Raw genomic sequence first — 18,821 nt, 5'->3', positions numbered from 1 at the left:
CTTTATAACGGGATATAATTTCATTCTTTATTCTCTTAGAACTAATGGAATAGATTCTGATTTACCTATTGCATTCATTTTTATGGGCAGTGGCACTATTGACAATGATATCATATTTATAACGGTGCATAGAAAAAGTAGAGATTGGTCATATTGTCTGTTTGACAAAAAGCAGAGGAAAAGGAAATGTTCTTTCCTCAGTGTCAGATGTCAGCTAGATGACCAGAAACTGAAGTTCTTGCCCATACCTACCATAATGCTAAAAGCTCAGTTTTTCTTCGGGAAGGCTGGGAGTTTGAAAACATTAATGTGAAAATAGGAAAGATGCTGGGGGGGAGGGGGTAGTTATATATAGTTGCATATAATAGTTTATTATAAACTATTAATAGACATAATAGTTATAATAGTAAATATCAGCGCAAGAATAAATTAACATCTGGATAATTTTCTTCATCAATTAATAAAAATAATTCATTTTTAATGGATAGGGAGCTGTAACATTCAACGCTGATTTATCACAGAAATCAAACGACCTTTCTTTCCAGACTTGGCTGGTAGGTTCACAGGCCTTGACAATAGATGAAAGCTTGAAATAGCGTGAGTGAGTGTACGGAATGCTGTCCTGTCGGGCTGCTGATTTAGCTGGAATTTGAACTATTTTGTTGCTACTGGTGTGCAAAAAGATCTACTTAGAGAGAGGCAGTCTTGTTCATTATGAGAGTCAGGTAAGTTTATTTCATAATAGTCTATAGAATTGGTATTTTTTTCTCCACAGGGGAACTACGCACCTGTGGTTTCACGTAATTGTAAATGCTATAACACATGTATGCTCCCTGTGCAAATTCTGTATTAACCCTTTGGCTCTAAATCAACATCAGATTCTTCACGTAACTTGCTCTGAATTTCTGTAACAGCCAGCCATGTTTATGATGAGATTTTACTCAACCAAAAGTATTTGACTATTCATAGTCATAATATAATTTCCTAGAGAATATAACATTATTTACTAATAGACGTGGAACCCAACATTATACAAAGGGCCTGGGAGACTGATACAGTGTTTTTCCCATATCAGAGTAAAGCAACCTTTGGAGGCTACACCGCCTTTTATAGAATATTGATTATTGCCAACAACTGCAGACCAGCAGTTCTTTTCTTGATTACCTTTGACAGTACACTAAAAATACAGATCAAAACTAAAAGTAGAAGTCACCTCTTCCATGGCTGAGAAAATTTTATTTCTAACCCAGTTACAGAGGATTAAACTTGTCAAAAGGCTGGACTACTTTTATTTATTTTTTTACATAGTTACCAAACTAAACTGTGTTTCAAAGAAAAAAGTTCCCAGAAGGATTTTACATCGAGGAAGCGGGTGCCAAGAATGTTTTCACCGCAGCTAGCTCCCGCCTGGTCAAAGTCATCTATAGTGCAAGTTGCAGAACAATAATCATGATATGAAAGTCTTTTTCAGTAACATTTTCTAAGCCTTTAATGAATGCTGTGGCCACACCCTTTTTAGTAATGCTTTATTTCTCAGATGATTCAGCCAATTCAGTGGGTCTGATTATGAAATCAGATACTAACAATGTGAGTGGGATATGCATCAGAGGAGTTGTTTGGTGTGTCACAAGTCAGATTTTTTTCCTCACAAGCGCACAACTGGGGTTACAAAGGCTGTAAGCAAGGGATGTTAACCTCGTTTTACACAAGAAGCGGATAGGAACTAGATAGGAGATAAATCCACTTCCTAGCAGAGATGAGGCTGGTGTCAGCTGAAGACAGAATACAGGGAGACATGCCTTAGTCTTGAGCCATAATGGTGCTTCTTTCAGCAGTCTGTAACCAGTGAGTGTATTTCGCTAGAGATAACCATTATTGCAGCTTTTGCTATTTTGCAATAACCTGCATGATAGAACAATCAACAGGGCACTGTTTTATACGCCAAACAAGTTCTGTGTCACCCCTGCAACAAGTCATCTACTGATGGAGCATGGTGGGAAACAGAGGGCTGCACAGCAGAGGCACTGCAAGAGGAGGAGGAGGTAGATTTGGGGCAGACATTGAGCAATGTGGTTTATTTCCTCTATGGTATCCCACCGAGACCTCTGACCTGTGAGTTAACTTAGAACAGCCTTTTGACGGTCTCCAGGGGCCTGTTTCGGCCCCATAGAACTTCTTGGTACTACTTCTTCTCCAGAAGAGCATTCTTGATTTGAACCTGGTTTGCAAGAATGACTCCTTTATAATTTTGATTAAAATCAGGAGTGATTTCATTGCTGGCTGTTACATCATACTTATTTCAAAATAATTAAAAGTGAGAATAGAATTTGACCTACTTGTCTTTAGCAACATCTAATATGGAGGATGTACCCATAAAAGTCATCAGTTATCAACAGAAAGGAAACTGTCTACTCTTTATTGTAGCTTTTGCAAACGTGCCAAGGTGTGATTTAGGTGTTAGGAAGGAAAGCACCATCTCTTTGCAGAACAGTTGGACAATGCTCAGCTACTGAGTGTGGCGTGAGAATAATAGTTACGGTGAATCAGGAAAGCAGGGCAGGATTCTTATTTCTAAACTTCACCCTCTTTGCTTAGACTGCCTTCAGACCTGAGAAATACAGGTACATTTATTTGAATATTCCTGCCCTTACCCTTAAATTGGCTTGTTAAAAACAAACAATTTTTAAAAGTATAACTGTCCAATATCACTGCTCCTTAAGATTTAAAAATGCCGACCAAACAACAATTGCAAGTTGTGTTATATAGTTTATCATCTTAAAAAACAGGAATTACGAATCAGTAATTACGAAAAAGTGTTGAATCTCCCTGGATGACATTTTTAGTTGATGTGGACGAGCAGATTCCAGTATGTTATATAATTACACAATTTATATCGACTAATCTTTCAGTCCCTGTCTACATAAGGAAGTGGAAATTTTGAGGACACATAAAATAGACTAAAAGGTCTCTAAACAGCGTCTCTTCCCATTTCCGGATAATGAATACCAAATTAAGGTTTAAAATAGAGGTCTAAAACAGTCACTTTTCCTTTACAGGCCTGGTAAGTCCTGAGTAAAAAAAATGGACAGGCACTTGCTGCCTGTTGCAGCTCTGCTTTTGTAATAGGCACCACTTCAGTGGCACTACCAACGCAGGGGGTGGGACACGTTTTCTTGGCAGCAGCCGTGATAAAGGCTCAATGTTTTGGGAATCCATCAGAAATAATCAGAGCTGAGCAGCCTCAAAGATTTCTGCATTCTGCTAACTGCGTCGATGCTGCTGGGAGCCCAGGTTTTGCCCTTAACATAGTATTGATTAATACATAAATGCCTGTGTAGCTAACTTCCGTAGAGCTAGGAAAGTGCCAGGTCCCCACGTACCTGTCTAATTTTATGTGAATTGCTGCTGTAGGAGTAGAAAAAAGGTAGTTGTAAAACTACTGTGGCATCTTGATGGCTATTTTCCAGTTGAATTGTCCCTAGTTTAAAAACAATATTTCACCTTAAGAAACAGTTTCTTTAAATGTGACTTTAATTCCAGAATGTTTTCATACTGTGTAAAGTGGAGTTCGGAGATTACTTAGTATCCCAAACTGAGGAAATTAAATGGCATTTAAGACATTTACTTAAAAAGAAACAAGGTCTGATGTTTGTGTGTCTATGTCTATACTCTATTTCTAGCCTCAGCAATTTGAAACAACTGAACGATTAAATCTTACTGCAAGATGGTAGGTTTGAAATGGAAAGCCTAACCATAGCTGAGGAACACAATTAATTATTCTATTTCAAAATATTTCTGGTGTCTGGGCTACAAAATGTGGTGAGCTACTTTTTGTCTTTTATTATTGCTTTTGCAATGGCTGTTTTAAGTTGGCAACACTACTACTGAAAAAGACCTACCACCTACATTTCATTTGAATTTGCATTTGTGTTAAGGTGTAATCGTTAGCATTTATTATTATATGGAACTAGTGCCTATAGACTTTGGTCACAGAAAATAAGATGATCTTTACCAGCCACAGTATAAATGCATATCAGAAAGTCCCTCTCCTAAAGAGCTCATACTCCACTTGCTTCCATCTTCACAGCACTAGTTTTTTTTCTGATCAATAGGGCTTCATAGTATATTTCCATACTTCTTTCCTCCAGAACAGACATGCCTGTTCCCACCTGTAATTTACTTGTTACTGCTTTCCCCAGGTTGTTGGTCTAATGGGACCTACTCTTGGTCACTTACTGTTAATCTCGTTTGAGATTTTCAGCGTGGAACTGATGCCATTTCCCTTTTTTTGCTCGCTCTTCCTCCTTAAGTGTTTTGAACACCAACGTGGCGGTGGGAACCGAGCTTCCAGGGCAGCACAAGCCGTGCAGAGCCCGTGGCGCGGCCATGGGGAAGGGGGCGGCGGTCCGGTGCCCCTTCTCACCCCTGGCCTTCCTCCGGGGGGCGGAGGGCTCCGGGGCGGTGGCGGCCGGAGCTGTGGGAGGAGGCAGGGCGGCAGGGGTTGGTAGCTCGGCGCCGGCCCAGAGGGGAGGAGCGGGTGGGAGTTGGGGAGGGGAGACCGCGCGGGAGCGGCGGGGGCCGGCACACAGACGCACGGCTCCTCCCTCCGCCTGCCCTGACAGCCGCCGGGCCGGCCCTGGAACCCCCCGCGTTCTCGACGCTCCCGCCGCCGGCCGCCAACGGCTCTCCCTGCCCAGCCCCCGCCGCCCTTGGTCGCCCCCGCCGTCGGATCCTCGCCGGGGTGGCAGCTGTGCGAGCCGCATGCCGGGAGCCGAGGAAGGAGCAGGAGGGCGCAAGGTAAGGTGCCGTCCTTTGCGTCTGGGCTCTGCCTGGGGTTGGGCAGGGAGGTGGCTGCCTGTCAGGGCTGGCGGGGCTCGGCTCCTCTGGGGCGACGGGAGGCGGCCGTGGCGGGGCGGACCACAAAGGTTGCATTGTGGCTCCGGCGAGAGCCGGCATGGAGCGGTAGCGGAGGTGCCCCGGCGGTTCGGGGGTGGGCGCGTGTGGGGACGCACCTTCCTCCTTCATCTCCTCACGCCGTCGCCGCCCTCCTCGCCCCGCTCTGGCGATGCCCCGGCAGGGGGGCGCGGGGTTCCCTCACGGCCGGAGCTTTACGCCGGCCGGGTCGGTGTGAGGCGGGCGGGAGCCGCCGCCTGAGCCAGCCCCCGGCTCCGCTCGCGCCCGGCCGCCCTGTGAGGGGCCCTGAGGGGGCGGGGGGCGCTTGACCCGCTTCCTCTCAGGGATCGACAGCCGCTCCGCTTCGGTTTTTTTTTGTAAAGAACTTCTTACGTTTAGGGACGTTAGGGATTTATTTAAGGACAAATCTTACACGAGCGTCTGTTCGTGAGGAAAACCCCGCGAAGGAAGGGGCTGAAGTCCCAGATGCCTGTTGTCTCCTTTGAAAACCGTAGTTATTACAAATAAGTTATTCCCCCGGCTGCTTGTTCGTCCTGGCGGGTGAGAGCGGCTCCGCTGGCCTCCGGTTTTCTACCCTTCCCTTCCCTCAGCACAGCCCGCACCTCGGGGGGAGGAGGTTTGTAGGCGAAAGGAAAGTGCAAAAAACAAACACCCGGAGTAATTACTTACACTTGTGAAGCCCGTCACAGCAGAGTCCTGTAAAAGAGAGACAACGGCAATTAGCGGGGCACGGATCATTGCCTGAATTTCCGCAGGTGAGGCCGCTGTAAGGCCGTCGATGGCGGGCTCCTTCCACCACCTGCCTCAGGGATGTGGTTGGCGGTGACCAGAATGTGGGATTTACTGAGGAACCATTTACATTAACGCAAGAAATCCAACCGAGGTAGCCGATACCTTTATTTTTCTATATAGTTCTTAAATCTGTGAATACGTAAATGTTCATGTGTATCTCTTCCGTTGTGTGTGTACATACATTAATATAACTTGTAGTTTAGTATTATCCTTTAGTGCCTTGTGTGCTACATTTTCATAGTGAAAGGGCAGAAGAAAATTCCTTCATTCTCAAACGCTTGTTATAGAATTAATTTGATTACATACCCAATTCTGTAGCATGTACAGAGGTCTGCCAAGCGCAAAGAGTTATGAGACGGATGATGTATCTGTACAGAATTTGAATTCAGAATAGGAGCCTTGTGATTTGGAAACAAGTTAAGAATATTTATTGCAGAGTAATAAGTTTTGGCGAATGTAGGTAGGGGAGTGTGTGAAACGAAGCTGCCCCACTGTACACGAAGTGAGGGAGTGCACAGGAACATCTCTGACTTGTCATTTAGTGGATAAAACTTTTATACATATGACTTGCTACCTGTTCTCAGTAAGTATTTATTATCCAGTTTTCATAAACAAAATACCATATTGTTTTGAAGAGAAATCCCTTTTAATTTCCCATCAGAATCGTGCGTATCAGTCAGCAATGTGACAAGGCCTCGTGACCGTGCGGACACTGTAACATTCAGTATCATTCCCTGCACATTTCCTCAGACCTCCGCTCTGTCTTGAATAGTGCACTTCTTCTCGGGACTGCTTTTGTGTAGACAGTTGTTCTGGAGTGATTCCAAGTTGTGGGTGTCTTTATGTGCGCACGATTTGGAGGTGTATTATGTGGAGTTGTTTCCAGCGAGCAGCCAGTGACACCGCATGTCCTTAAACAAAAATCTGTTTTGTTTTGCCGTTCATGAATTCAAGTGAGTGATACCTTACTCTGCTCAGGAGTTTACGTGTAATGTCTTAATACCAGCTCAGGGGCTAGTTTTCCCCGTGTTAAATCTCTTGCTTTAGGTGCTGAAGAAAATTAACCCGACCTCTTAAATTCTGTTTTTGCTGGAGTTTTAATTTTATGTTTTCAGTATTTTAGGTTTTTGAACAATCTCTTTTGACGAAACATGATTTTTCTGAGTATTTTTTGTGAAAGCATCTGCCCACTGCACAAATGCCGTAATAAATGCATTTAGAATCCTTTTGGAGTGCTTTCTGTGTGTATATTGTATTGCACATCCCCTATACTCAGTTAAGTGTGATGTCCATTTTGAGAATTAACTTGTTAAGAGTTGCTGTTTTCTTCCTGTGTAATATGTGGGAAAACTGGCAAATGAATACGCTTAGTGGAAGACTAAAATATTTGGGGTGCTACAAATCATATTACTGATTTATTTTGTTTAACTTAATTAGTTTCTTAATGTTTAATGTGATCAGTCCCTTTATGTTATTTATTTATTTGTTAAATCTTAAGGATATAAGCATTGCAGGATCATGTCGGTTTTGCAGATAAATTCTAGTACTTATAGATAAATAGATAAATCTGGTACTTTACAGATAAATTCTAATCTGTGACTTGGAAAAAGCCTGAGCAGAGCAGCACTACATTGGAATAAAAGGTAGAAACAGATGAAAATACTTGAACTTGCTGGATAAAGAGAAGTTTTGAAATTTTCACATTTGCATCTGTATGTACTAGCTGAAAAAAAATGTTATTGCCACATATCTAATATTTTCTAGGTCCTATAAAAGTCCCTTTGATTTTTTTACCAAATTGTGCCTCTCCACTTGTGAGGGCGTGTTGCAGATTTCAGTTGTCCGAGTCACATGAAATCTGGAATAAACAAATGGCAACGGTCTTGCACAGGTCTCTAAGAGCACGTAGAACTTCTCTAGTGTAGTAGGTAAATAATTGGAAAATAAAGGACTCACCAATTACTGGAGTGAATTTACTGATTAACAAGCACCTTGTACTTTGCTTTTGACTATAAATAGCTGCAAAGTAACTATTCTGAAATAAGTAGTTCTATAGCAGGTAAAGGTGGTGGTCTCCATCCCCAAATGGATGTAAAAACAAACAAACAAAAAATGTTTTCCCATATAGTGTCAGCCAGGGTTGAACATAAAGTTATATGCCGTCAATTATGGAAATGTAAACAATGATTAACTTTGAGGTGCTCAACGCTGTACGGAATCCAGCTGAAGTAGTTAGCGTGCTAATGGATCAGACTGTTAATATCTAAACACAAGGGCATATGTGCATGCATATTGATTTACTTCTTCTTAATCATGCGCTGATGGGTATTCCAAGGATTTCAAATCTGAGTAAGCATGCTGCCGTAGCTATGAGAGTTACTTCAAAGTATTATGTGCCTTATACAGACCACTGCTGAGGGTGGTACTTGAAGGCATAGCCAGTAGTGAAATCCAGCAATCCCCTCCTAAAAAAATTGTTTAAACTGGACAAGAAGCTTTATGTTTTTTACAATAAAAGAGCTTTTTTTTTTTGCTTTTCACATTAAATTATTGTATATACAAACAGAAATGGTAACATTATGTGACTAGAAAGGTGCCCTATACTGTTTTTTTGTTTTGTTTTTCCCCTTTCTATATAGGATTAATTACCTTCACAGTCATGCAGTTCCCCTCATAACTCTGCAGGTGTAATCAATGTGTGGTACAACTTGTATTCAAAGAGGTTTACTGGCTTTTATACCACTGAAGCTTGCATAAACTTGGAAAGTTGGCAGGAGTTATCTGGACTTGTGTGGTTTCTGTAGAGCAAGAACAGCTGCTCTGCTGGTATCACCTCTCAAACGTTTTAGTTGTTAAATAGAAGTATAGCTTTCATTAGTTTATTTTAAACACTTCAGCATTTTTCCAAAATAAATTTTGGGGATTATAACTAGCAGAAGAGTATGTCCGTTACACTGTCCATATTGTATCAGGAATCCTACTGATTTTATTTTAAATATTACAGTGAGTTCAGCTAGTGTTCCCTCAGAAGGTTCTGTCTGGACAATCACCTTTGTCTTGAAGACAACAACCAGCTATTTGGGCAGCCTGTGTTTTGGGGGTGGCTGACTGCCTGTCCTTGTATATGTCCTTCCTGATGCATCCAGATAGCAGGTGGCTGGGAGAGGTTAGAGGCACGTATGAATTGCAGTACAGTTTGTATTGGCGCAGGCTGTGATGAGTGTATCCCAAACCTGGTTAGCTCTCTGTAGATAGTGACGTTCACGTGAGCATGAGCTTTAAAATGCTTTGCCTACAGAAATAGATGCTGTCAAAATTAGCATTTGTTGATGCTCCACAGATAAGTAATTAATATCCTGGAGAAAATTCTCTCAAGCAAGTCGATTACTGTGTGGAGGAGTGATCTTGCAAACTTTCTGACTTTGAGCTCTGACTGTGCTTAGCAATTGCAGGTGAAAAGCTGTAAAGAAGGAAAAGAAGAGGATTTTAGGAAAGTACACCTTTTTGACTGCTATTCAAATCTATTAAGTAACCAAGAAAAATAAATGCAAAACCAACTTGACAAACTTCAGTGGTTTGTTAAACTGTGCAGCAGTCATGAATGGAATAATCATGACTGTTAAGATAGTAGGCTGAAAGGATTATCATTTTAATGTTAAGGAGAAAATGTGACACCCTTCCTACCCAGGCGGGTGAAATTTTGAACCTGCTACCATTGCCAGGTAGTGACGGTTCTGATAAAGGGGAAAATGGGTTGTGTTTCTCTCACCTGTGGCGCTCTTTTTCTTGTTTTTCATTTATTCTTAATGCATTTTTGTTGAGGAGAAACCTTTTTATCATGAGGGAGGGAGGAATATGTTGAAAGGAAGAGAAGAATATGAAAAAATATGGCAGTGGTTACATTAATTTTACACTGGGCATGCATGCTGTATCTCCATTTTTCAGAGTTTGCCATTACCATGAAAAAGACTTAAATGAAGTGCTAGCTTCAGAAAACTCCTTTTTTTTTTTTGGTTTAATAAGCTGTCCCTTAAATTGGTTTAGCTTTGTATAGCCCTTCTAATATTCTTTACAGAAATAGCACATAGTTGTTTCTGGAAATAGTTCTTCCCTAGATAAAATCTGGATTTAAAAAAAATCATAGATAAAATCTTTGTGTTTGTCATTGTTTAAACTTTTGAATAACAGCTGAGTGCTTGCTTTCAAATTCAGAAGTTTGAGGAGGATAGAGTTAAATTAATCTCAGAAATTGCTAGCTGTATGAGTCACTAAATTGGGAACATAAATACTCATAATCTTTGGAAAGAACCTCTCAACATTGTTTTGCTGCGTAGTGTCAACTGCAAAATACAATACAGTATGTTTAGCTGAAAAGTAGTTGTATTTACATTGGAAATCATAGTCTATGAAAAAAAAAATCAGATAACTTTTTGGCCTTTTTTGCTTGTTAAACTGACTGAAGGCTAGTGCTAAGTCTGCAGTAGAAGCTAGGTTATGATACTGTTCTGTTCTGTTTGCTTGCTTTGTTGAAAAGAAATAAAAACTTGGAGAGGGTGAAAAGGGAAGAGAAATGGCTAGTGCTGGAGAATTCTTCTTGCGGGCTGATAGAACGGATAGGTTGTGTTGTTTACTCTCTGGTGCTGAAGCCAGATACTTGAAATAGGAACATCTGGATCTTTTAGTCCAGAGAGAAACGTATTTGTCTCAGAATGACATATGTATTTATGACATCAGTGACAAAAAATTCCTTTATCTATTTACGTTCAATAGAATATAGTACTTAGTATTCTCTGTGTTCTACTTAGACAATGTCTTTATTTTTGTGTGCATTTTACATTTAAACCATCTGTTTAAAATGTTCTGTTCTAGTCTTTGCTAATGTTTCACAATGTTAGATTTTCTTCCTAATCAGGTAAAAGAAATTTAGTTGTATGTTATTACTAAGACACAGAGTACTGAAACATTAAATTCCTTTTTTTTTTTTCTTTGATTGATATGGCAATCAGCTACCATCCCTAAAAGTGACAACAAAGCTCACGAACATTCCCTATTTCTCCCTACGCTGTTTCTGACTTGAAGCCACTAAAAGGCTCAAAGCTCTTAGTAACTTTGCAAATTGGACGGTGCAGACGAGTCCTTGCTCGTCTTGGTGGCAGTGATGTACAGTGTTATATAATATGCTGATACTCAGGCTGGACTAAACCAACAGTCTGAATTCTTTCATAACTTTTATTTTGCTCCGCAATAACTAGCTCAGGAAAATCTGTGTTTGCATTTTTGGGAATAAAACGTCTGCATGTACCTGCTTGTGGTTTTCCCTGACGCTGGTGTCTTACTACATAAGCATATTTAAACAGCTCTGAAAGGTGTCTGAGTTGTAGCCACGTCCTCTCCTTGATGCTGGTAAACTTCTCCATGTGCTTTCTTGAGATTAATTGCAACGTAATTGGTTGTCTTCCTTTTCTTTTGGTATTTTTTAGGTAAAAGAGCTAAGTCTTGGTAAACTAAAGGACTAGTCCTGTTGAGAACAGTGTCTCATAGTAGGCTACATTTCTCCAGCATGGAGCACTATTCCATGTCAGTGCTCTGGCTTCAGCCTGGTAGAAACTTTTATTTATTTAACCGTTGTCTCTTAAGTTTTAATCTACTTTGTGCTGAGAATAAATATAATGTTTATGCTATTTCAGAAGTAAACATTGTCTTTTATATATGGCTGGATAGGCTGTCTCACTGTCTATGGCAAGCGTGTGTGCATGGGAGAGGGAGCCAAACTTGATACTTGCGGTGAGACAGAATCATTAGATTATTTTAAAGCTTCTTCTCTATCGTCTTGGAGAGTTCTGATGCAATCACCAAATACGGAATGAGAAGTTATGTGCAGTGCCTGTGGTTCTCTGAACTACTTCCTCCAAATGTCTTTGTATATACACTTGTGTAAAGTACCTATATAAAACTTACCTGCACTTTTTAAGAGGACGGAAGGTGACTGTTTTTAGTGAGATGCCTCAAGGACAGGTATAAAAACCTTTTCAAAAACACGTATTTAAAAAGGTCCTCCAAAACCTCATTCTTCAGTGCATCGGGTGCATTTTTAAAGACCTCAAGATGGTAAGTAATGGTAATCATAGAATCATAATGTGTTCATTGAGGTCAAAATTTACTTGAAATAGGCATTGTGTGTGTGAAAGAAAGTTTATGGTGTGCCAGGCTTGGATTGAAGTGATTACGCAAGGTGAAATTTCTCAGCACTGCCTGCTACTTGGAGTTGTAGTCATGAGAAATATTCTTCAAGAGCTTCTTGAGTTTTCACTCTGATTTTGCTGAAGTATGCTTTAGTGGTATAAAGATGCTTGGCAACTGCAGTATCTGAAAACCTCAGAAAAACAATTTGGATAAAAGGTTGGTTTTGGTATTTGTTGTTATGCAGTTAAATAGTGAAGTTAATTTTGAATCTGCCCTTCAACAAGCTATTTGCCGCAGGCGGCTGCTGGTTAGGAGCTGAGTGCTATCAAGATGTGAGGTATTACATGCCTGCAGACTTTGTGTGTGGAAATGTGACTTTTCAGAAAACAATACAAGAGTAAATGTGTTTGTTCACTAGAAATTACAGACTTCTGTGCAGCTAGTAAGGAAATGGAAAATCAGCTCTTTAAAACTGAAGATGTTATGATGTATGCTTGCTAATTAGTAATCTGTTGTTCAGGTTTTGTGAGCATAAAGACTTCTACTTGAGAGAACGACGGTGTCTAATACTCCTAATTTTTTTTCCTTTTTACTATATGCACATTAGTATAGTGATGCTACTGCCGCTTTTTTCGTTAAAAGGAGTAATAGTTTTTGCATTGAGGGGTCTTCGGGTTCAGTAAAGCTTTTTTAGCAGTTCTCTTATCAACCAAGTATAACAAGATACTATTTCAACAATGCAAAGCATTTTGGTGAAGGTAAGGAGCTGTGGGAACATGTTTTATCAGAAGATATTGGTTATTTTTACTTTAACTGTAGTGAACAGCTGTTGAATGATAAGTTATTTTTTAACTACTGCTACTGTGAATATCTTACTTGTCTGGAGATACAAATAGGGAGTGGAGGGAAAGGCAAAGAAGATTTTTAGCCTGAGGATCAAAGTGTATCTACATTTTGTAACACAAGCAAAAAAAAAAAAAAAAAAAAAAAAAAAAGCAAAGAAAATGGGCTTTTTGTAGGGAGTTGCTATTTTTAAAAGATCGGCTAATACTTTCCTCAGTCTGATAGATATAAATCACACGCTGGTTTGAGCCCATGGGGTGTTGTCGCTTCAACACTTTCCTTGAACCTTCTCATTTTTTCTGTTCAAATGATCCTATAATTCTCTTCTGTGCAGGTGTTCGGAGGACTGAGTGCTGTGCTGTACTAGATCGCTTTCTTCCCCTTTCTTTTGTCCATTTAAGGGCAATTGCAGAACTTCCGGAATTAAATCTAATTATAAATGAACAAAATACACTTAAATGTAACACGCTTTTCAGTTCTTGAGCCAGTGGCTTATCACTGCTAGGCTTTTCTCTGCCGTTATGGGGTGTAAGAATCTACTCTAAGGCAGGTGGACTGAAAATACATCAGATAATCTAAGTTAATGATTTTAAAGGAAGCATAAAAATGAGTTTCTTTGCAGACATAACTTAAGAGAATTTTGGGGTGCATGCTTCCTTCTGCGTACTGTAGTATTAAACAAATCTATACTCACTCATAGAAGACTAAGTATGCTAAATCTCTGATTTCTCTTCAAAACCAACAAGGATATTTCTTCAAGACTGTTCCTTCAATAAGATAGTGACAGTGGTGTTAAACATAGCTGCTATAAATAAAGTCTTTGACATTGTTTTCCTATGTTTTTGTTCTTCAATTGCCTTTTGCCCACTTCCTCCTAATACAGCACAGTATGATCTCTAAGACAGCACCTAATTAAAGTGCGTGTTCCGTATCTGGAACAGTCAAGGTTCAGTGTACAGAGGATGAGGAACAGAATACGTCTGAAGCGGAGTCTCTTAAATTAATGTTCATTGGCTTGCCTTGGCATCTGGCTTCAAGTTATTAAGAGGGAAGATGATAGATTTATTTTCCTCCTTCAAGTTTCATCATGTGTAGCGCCTATGCCATAAAGTTCAAGTCCAAACAAGAGTTGGATGGTGATATAGAAAGAGGCACCTGTGAATAGCATTTTTTTTTCTGAACATTGTTCCTTTGCTTCTTGAATTGCATTTAATTTTCTAAGATGCTATTATTATTGGAGGCTAATTTCTGGGGATAGTGTTAGTATTCTCATTGAATAAATCCTGAACCAGTATATTCCAAACAAAATTTTACTTTGCCAATTTTAGCTTTAATTTAGTGTGGTTCACTTTGAATATAAACAATGTTTTTGGAGAGTATAAGCCTTACAATAACTTTTCTTTGCACAACAGAACAATTTAGTTTTATTTTAGACCTACTGAAGCAGTTTGTGTTTGCTAGAAATACTTCCACAAAATATTCTTAATGCTTGAAAAAAGATAGCCCCATCTACATCTTAAAATAGAAAAGCTTTTATTTTAAAAATAGTTATTCTGAAGAAAGAGTCTAAGAGCAGTCTGTGGTACAACAGTGAATCAGGATAGAATCTACAGGTTCAGAATTTTTCATTGAAAAGACTTTCAAGTAAGAGAAATAATGGTAATATTTGGTATCCATGGCTTTTGAAAGTGTAGATGGATACCAATTTTCCATTTGTCATTTAGAAACTAAAAAACTTTTGTTATTTTGACAAGGCCATAAAACTTGTCAGTGATGTGGGGATCAGCTGTTTAATTACCTGTTGCTCCTGGTAAAGAGTGAACTAGGACCTGTGTAGACCTGTTGTCAGGAATAGGATGACAAAAGAGTATCCCTGATGATTTTCCAGAAGCTTGTCTGACTCATTGCTGTCCAGCCTCCAAAGTGTGAATGAGAAGTGCTGCTGGCTGGCAATGCTGAATGGACACTTGGTCTCAAAACTTTAACATCTCCTCCATCTCAAAAGATGGGAAGAAAGGAAGAGTATGATGTGAAAGAAACTGGCTGGTATAGTTTATGCTGTAGCAGACAGGTTACGTGGTGGGCATTGCTGGAGCATTGTTCGTTCTTTGGCGTGGATGGAAAGTTAGAGGGATGCTTTGCACTACCTGCTCCCATCTTGAGGACATGCGCTCTTGGCTGCTGCAGTGCAGAGGACAGGACAAGGCCTGAGGAAGGATGCTTGTCCACCATTGTATTGGCTGGCTGTTAAACCTCTCTCCTCCACATGTGTAAGTGAAGAGTGCATTTATTTAGTTAGGGGCTCACTTGGCAGATCTCTCGTATTATTGGAAACTGAGCAGTGGAGGCTGCAAGAGCGTGACTGTGTGTCTTTAAAGACTATGACTTATGGTTTCCAAAAAGCCTGTTATCTTATCCAGCATATAGATATCTTTCTGAAGGTGTGGTGGATGAGATCTTGCTATCAGAATGAATAAATGCTAGCCTCTTGATGCCCTCCTCCTATGTTACAGAAAACACCAGAAGCAGATTTTTGTAAGATCCTGAGGTTGTCGAGGGGAAGGAGTACAATGTGTTAGTGACTTTTTCAGATGTTAGAGTGGGAAGATGAGGGAGTTGAGAAGTTTGACAAGATGTATTCCTCTCTGTATTACTTTACATGGTGGGTTTTTTTTTTTTGTGAAACATGTGAGAACATAAATTGGGTTTGTGCCATATTTCATTTATTTTCTGTTAGATATACGTCAACTTTTGTCATCAATTAGTCATAGAAAAGTTTGTGACGCAGTAACTTTTATCACTTTTGTCCTCTGCTTTTACTCTAGTTTCATTGTGGAAGTCTCAATGCAGAGGGATGTATGGAGTGTTTGCTTAGATGTTTCCAAGGGTGGGGAGGGGAGTGCCGAAAACACTTTCTTTAGTCATACGTTGAACACTTGTACTGATGTGGTACTAGTTCACAAGTGAACAGTAGAAGTTGTGTTGTTTTGTTTTGTTTTTCTGGAATGGCAACCTTGTGGTTTTGTAATTTGAATCTTTCAGCTTCCAACTTTGAGAATTAATGGATTGCTTTTAACCTTCCCTTGAACCTTTGATCTTACTTAGTACAAGGGACTGTAAGAGGAGGTAAAACTCTTGTTGGCATAAGTTGCATGGTCATTGGAGCGTCTAGACTTTGCCAATGTAGAGTAGAAATTCATTACTGAAAGAAAAATTTTTATTTGCCCTGTCGGGAAATTGCTTCCTGAAAGAGGGGAACTTTGCAGAAGATGTTTAAGTATGGATTCTTGCATTGTTGCTTCAAAATATATTTAAGAACAGCTCCCCTCTTTCTGCACTATTATAGACTAGAGAGGCAAGTAATAATTTAACTTTCAACACCTGCTGCTGAGCCACTTCTAGAATTACTAGGGTTTTGGGTGGGTTTGGTTTTTGGTGTTTTTCTGTTGTTGTTGGTTTGGTTTTTTTTTATTTTTAAACTTTTGATTTTTTTTTTCAAAGTGGTCCAACTTCAAGATGAGGAGTAAATTTGAGGTCAGGCACTGATCCAAAAAGAGGTCAGATGGCTAACAGTTCCTGCCTTCACCAAGGCGAGACTTCTGTTGTTCTTCCTTTCAGAATAGTTTTCCAGATCTTTAAAACAAGATTTCAAGAAACAAATTTGCTCAGAAACAGACGGTGCAGAAGTTTTATCCCTTTCTGTTACAATGGAGGTAAAAAAAATATGCAAAATTAAGGACTTACTCTGTTTTCTCTGGAACGGCAGTGCTGCATGCTCCGTTCACAGCAAAGGGCAGGCAAAAAGAGGACATTAATTCCAGCTGGGACCAAATTTTAGTTGATCTTTTTGGGATTTCTGGCTGATAAACATGCTTGCTAGGGCTGTTCATTTACTCCTGCACGGGCAGAATTTTGAAACAAAGATCGACATTCTCTTCAAAGTACTTGTTTTGTGAAGATTGGCCTGATCTGCCTGCCACTGATGGGACACATGCATTGTGCTCAACTTTTCGTGCTGTCCATGACTGTCAAGTCAGATTTTGGCCCAGGTTTCACACAGGTTAAACCAGATTTTTAATAGTTCTCTCTATCTTCTTGCAAAAAGCAAGGGATTAATATCTTGACAAGCACAGCCTATTTTCTGGTTATGCTCTGGTAGGTATTAATTAATATACAGTTGAACCTGTTCTCTGTTAATCAATTAGGTGTTTGTGCTGATCATAATAGAAACCAGGTGTCAAATCAAGTTGAATAAGATGACTTTGATGGCTAAAAGCATTCCCCCCCTGCCCCCTTTAAAAGAAAAGGGAAGAAAAAAGCAATAGGTGTTAAGAAGTTCCATGTTAACATTGTGGATCTTGTTACCAAAAATTAATAGTGTTTCATGCTGAAATTAACTTGCCTTTTCTAGAGATTCATTTGTTCTTATCATGCAAGCTGTTTACTTGAAGCACCTTTGGCCATGTAGACCTTTTGGAAGTGTTGTAACTTGGGAATGGCTACTGCCAGTCTTTGAATATGTCTGTGCTGTTTTTGAGAGTGACTTCAGGCATGAATGAATTGTTATTTTCTGTAATAAGCAAACTATGATTGTGAGTTATTAAAATATGCTAAAAAGCTTCTGTATCTTTACATATCAGAAACTGAAATTTTCTCCCCAATGTTGTGTGGATCATTCCATGGCAACACTAGCTGTGACTGCTGCTCTGAATTAACATAACTGACACTATGCATAGCCCTGGATACAGGCTTGCTGACATCAACTCTTTTGGCATGTGTTCAGAAAAGTAAACAAAAGACAATCAGTGTTGAGTTTGGCATAACTAGCAAGTCCACAGAACTGCCAAATCCGTCTCAATGTATTCATCCAATTAATCCCATTGGTTTAGGACTTTAATTTAAGTGACTAAAGCATACTGTATTTGGTCTTAAAAGTTCTTGTCTTAAAATTTTGGTTTTCAAGTGAATTAGTAAGCACATTCTTCACTGGTATTACATTTTTTTTATATTTTTTGTTGTTGTTTCTTTATAGAAAAAAAATGAATTCTGAAAGCTCAGCAATTACGATGAGTAGCCCTGCTGTAATAAACCAATGTGCCAGAGGAGGAATGGAAGAAGAAAAAGTTTGGTAAGCTTTACTTCTAATTTTTTAAGAGGTTAGTAGACGGCAATCGTAGAATGTTTGGAGCTGGAAGGGACCTTAAAGATCACCTAGTTCCAACCCCCCTGCCATGGGCAGGGACACCTCCCACTAGACCAGGCTGCTCAAAGCCTCATCCAGCCTGGCCTTGAACGCTCCCAGGGATGGGGCAGCCACAACTTCACTGGGCAATCCATTCCAGTGTCTCAACACCCTCAGAATAAAGAATTTCTTCTAATCTAAATTTACCCTCTTCCAGTTTAAAACCATTACCCCTCATCCTACTGTTACGTTCTGCAATAAAGTGTCCCTGCCCAGCTTTCCTGTAGGCCCCCTTCAGGTGCTGGAAGGCTGCTATAAGGTCTCCCTGGAGCCTTCTCTTCTCCAGGCCAAATACCCCCAGCTTTCTCAGCAGTATTGGGAGATGTAGTTTTAAAATTAAGTAGAAGAATTATTTTTTGTAAATGTTTGCATAAATTTTATGTTATTTAACAACAGATAAGGAAAAAAGGAAATAGTTTTTTATTGTGGTTTTTAGTTTTTAGCAGAGTACCATGGGACAGGGTGTCATGGGGGATGGCCAATGGAAAAACTCATGTTCACTTCAACATTGCACCAGTTGTCCTCATGGAATCTTTCACATATGGCAAATGTCTTAATGTTGCTGTGCTTGTGTGATGCTGTTACCAGTACCTGCAGTACTATGTAGGCTTGTAGTGTCTGGAGATTCATGTCCTCGGAGACATTACAAAGTCAATAGTTTCTGCTTTTTATTAAAAAAAATTTACTCTGTACTGGAGAAAAAAATAATTATGCTGTTCAATGGTAGATATGGAGAAATGCTTACACTTTAGGACAATTTTTTTGTGAAATCTGCCACTGACCATGCAATTTTTAGCACCTTCTTTGGTGTTTTCATGGAGGGGACAGGGTGTTGAGAAGGCGTTGA

At 39.8% G+C, this 18,821-nt stretch overlaps 1 protein-coding gene across 4 annotated transcripts in view; it reads left to right on the top strand.

The window, feature by feature from the left end:
• Positions 1-5,250: 5,250 nt before the first annotated feature.
• ARHGEF3 (Rho guanine nucleotide exchange factor 3) overlaps positions 5,251-18,821 on the top strand; it is a 138,590-nt gene continuing 125,019 nt past the window's right edge. For 2 of the 4 annotated variants that reach the window (XR_008468689.1, XM_054216162.1), the window contains exons 1-2: positions 6,497-6,659; positions 17,765-17,860. Coding sequence is in view for 3 of the 4 variants with exons in the window: in XM_054216162.1 (XP_054072137.1) it covers positions 6,613-6,659; positions 17,765-17,860 (143 nt within the window). In the remaining variant the exon portion in view is untranslated. Of the gene's footprint in view, positions 5,798-6,492; positions 6,660-17,764; positions 17,861-18,821 lie in introns of those variants that run through there. The other 2 variants (XM_054216164.1, XM_054216163.1) reach the window with 2 other exon arrangements.

This window comes from Rissa tridactyla, chromosome 10, assembly GCF_028500815.1.
Source record: "Rissa tridactyla isolate bRisTri1 chromosome 10, bRisTri1.patW.cur.20221130, whole genome shotgun sequence".
Taxonomy (NCBI): domain Eukaryota; kingdom Metazoa; phylum Chordata; class Aves; order Charadriiformes; family Laridae; genus Rissa; species Rissa tridactyla.
Note: the sequence above shows the minus strand (reverse complement) of the source record. Positions and strands in the feature narration are given on the sequence as shown.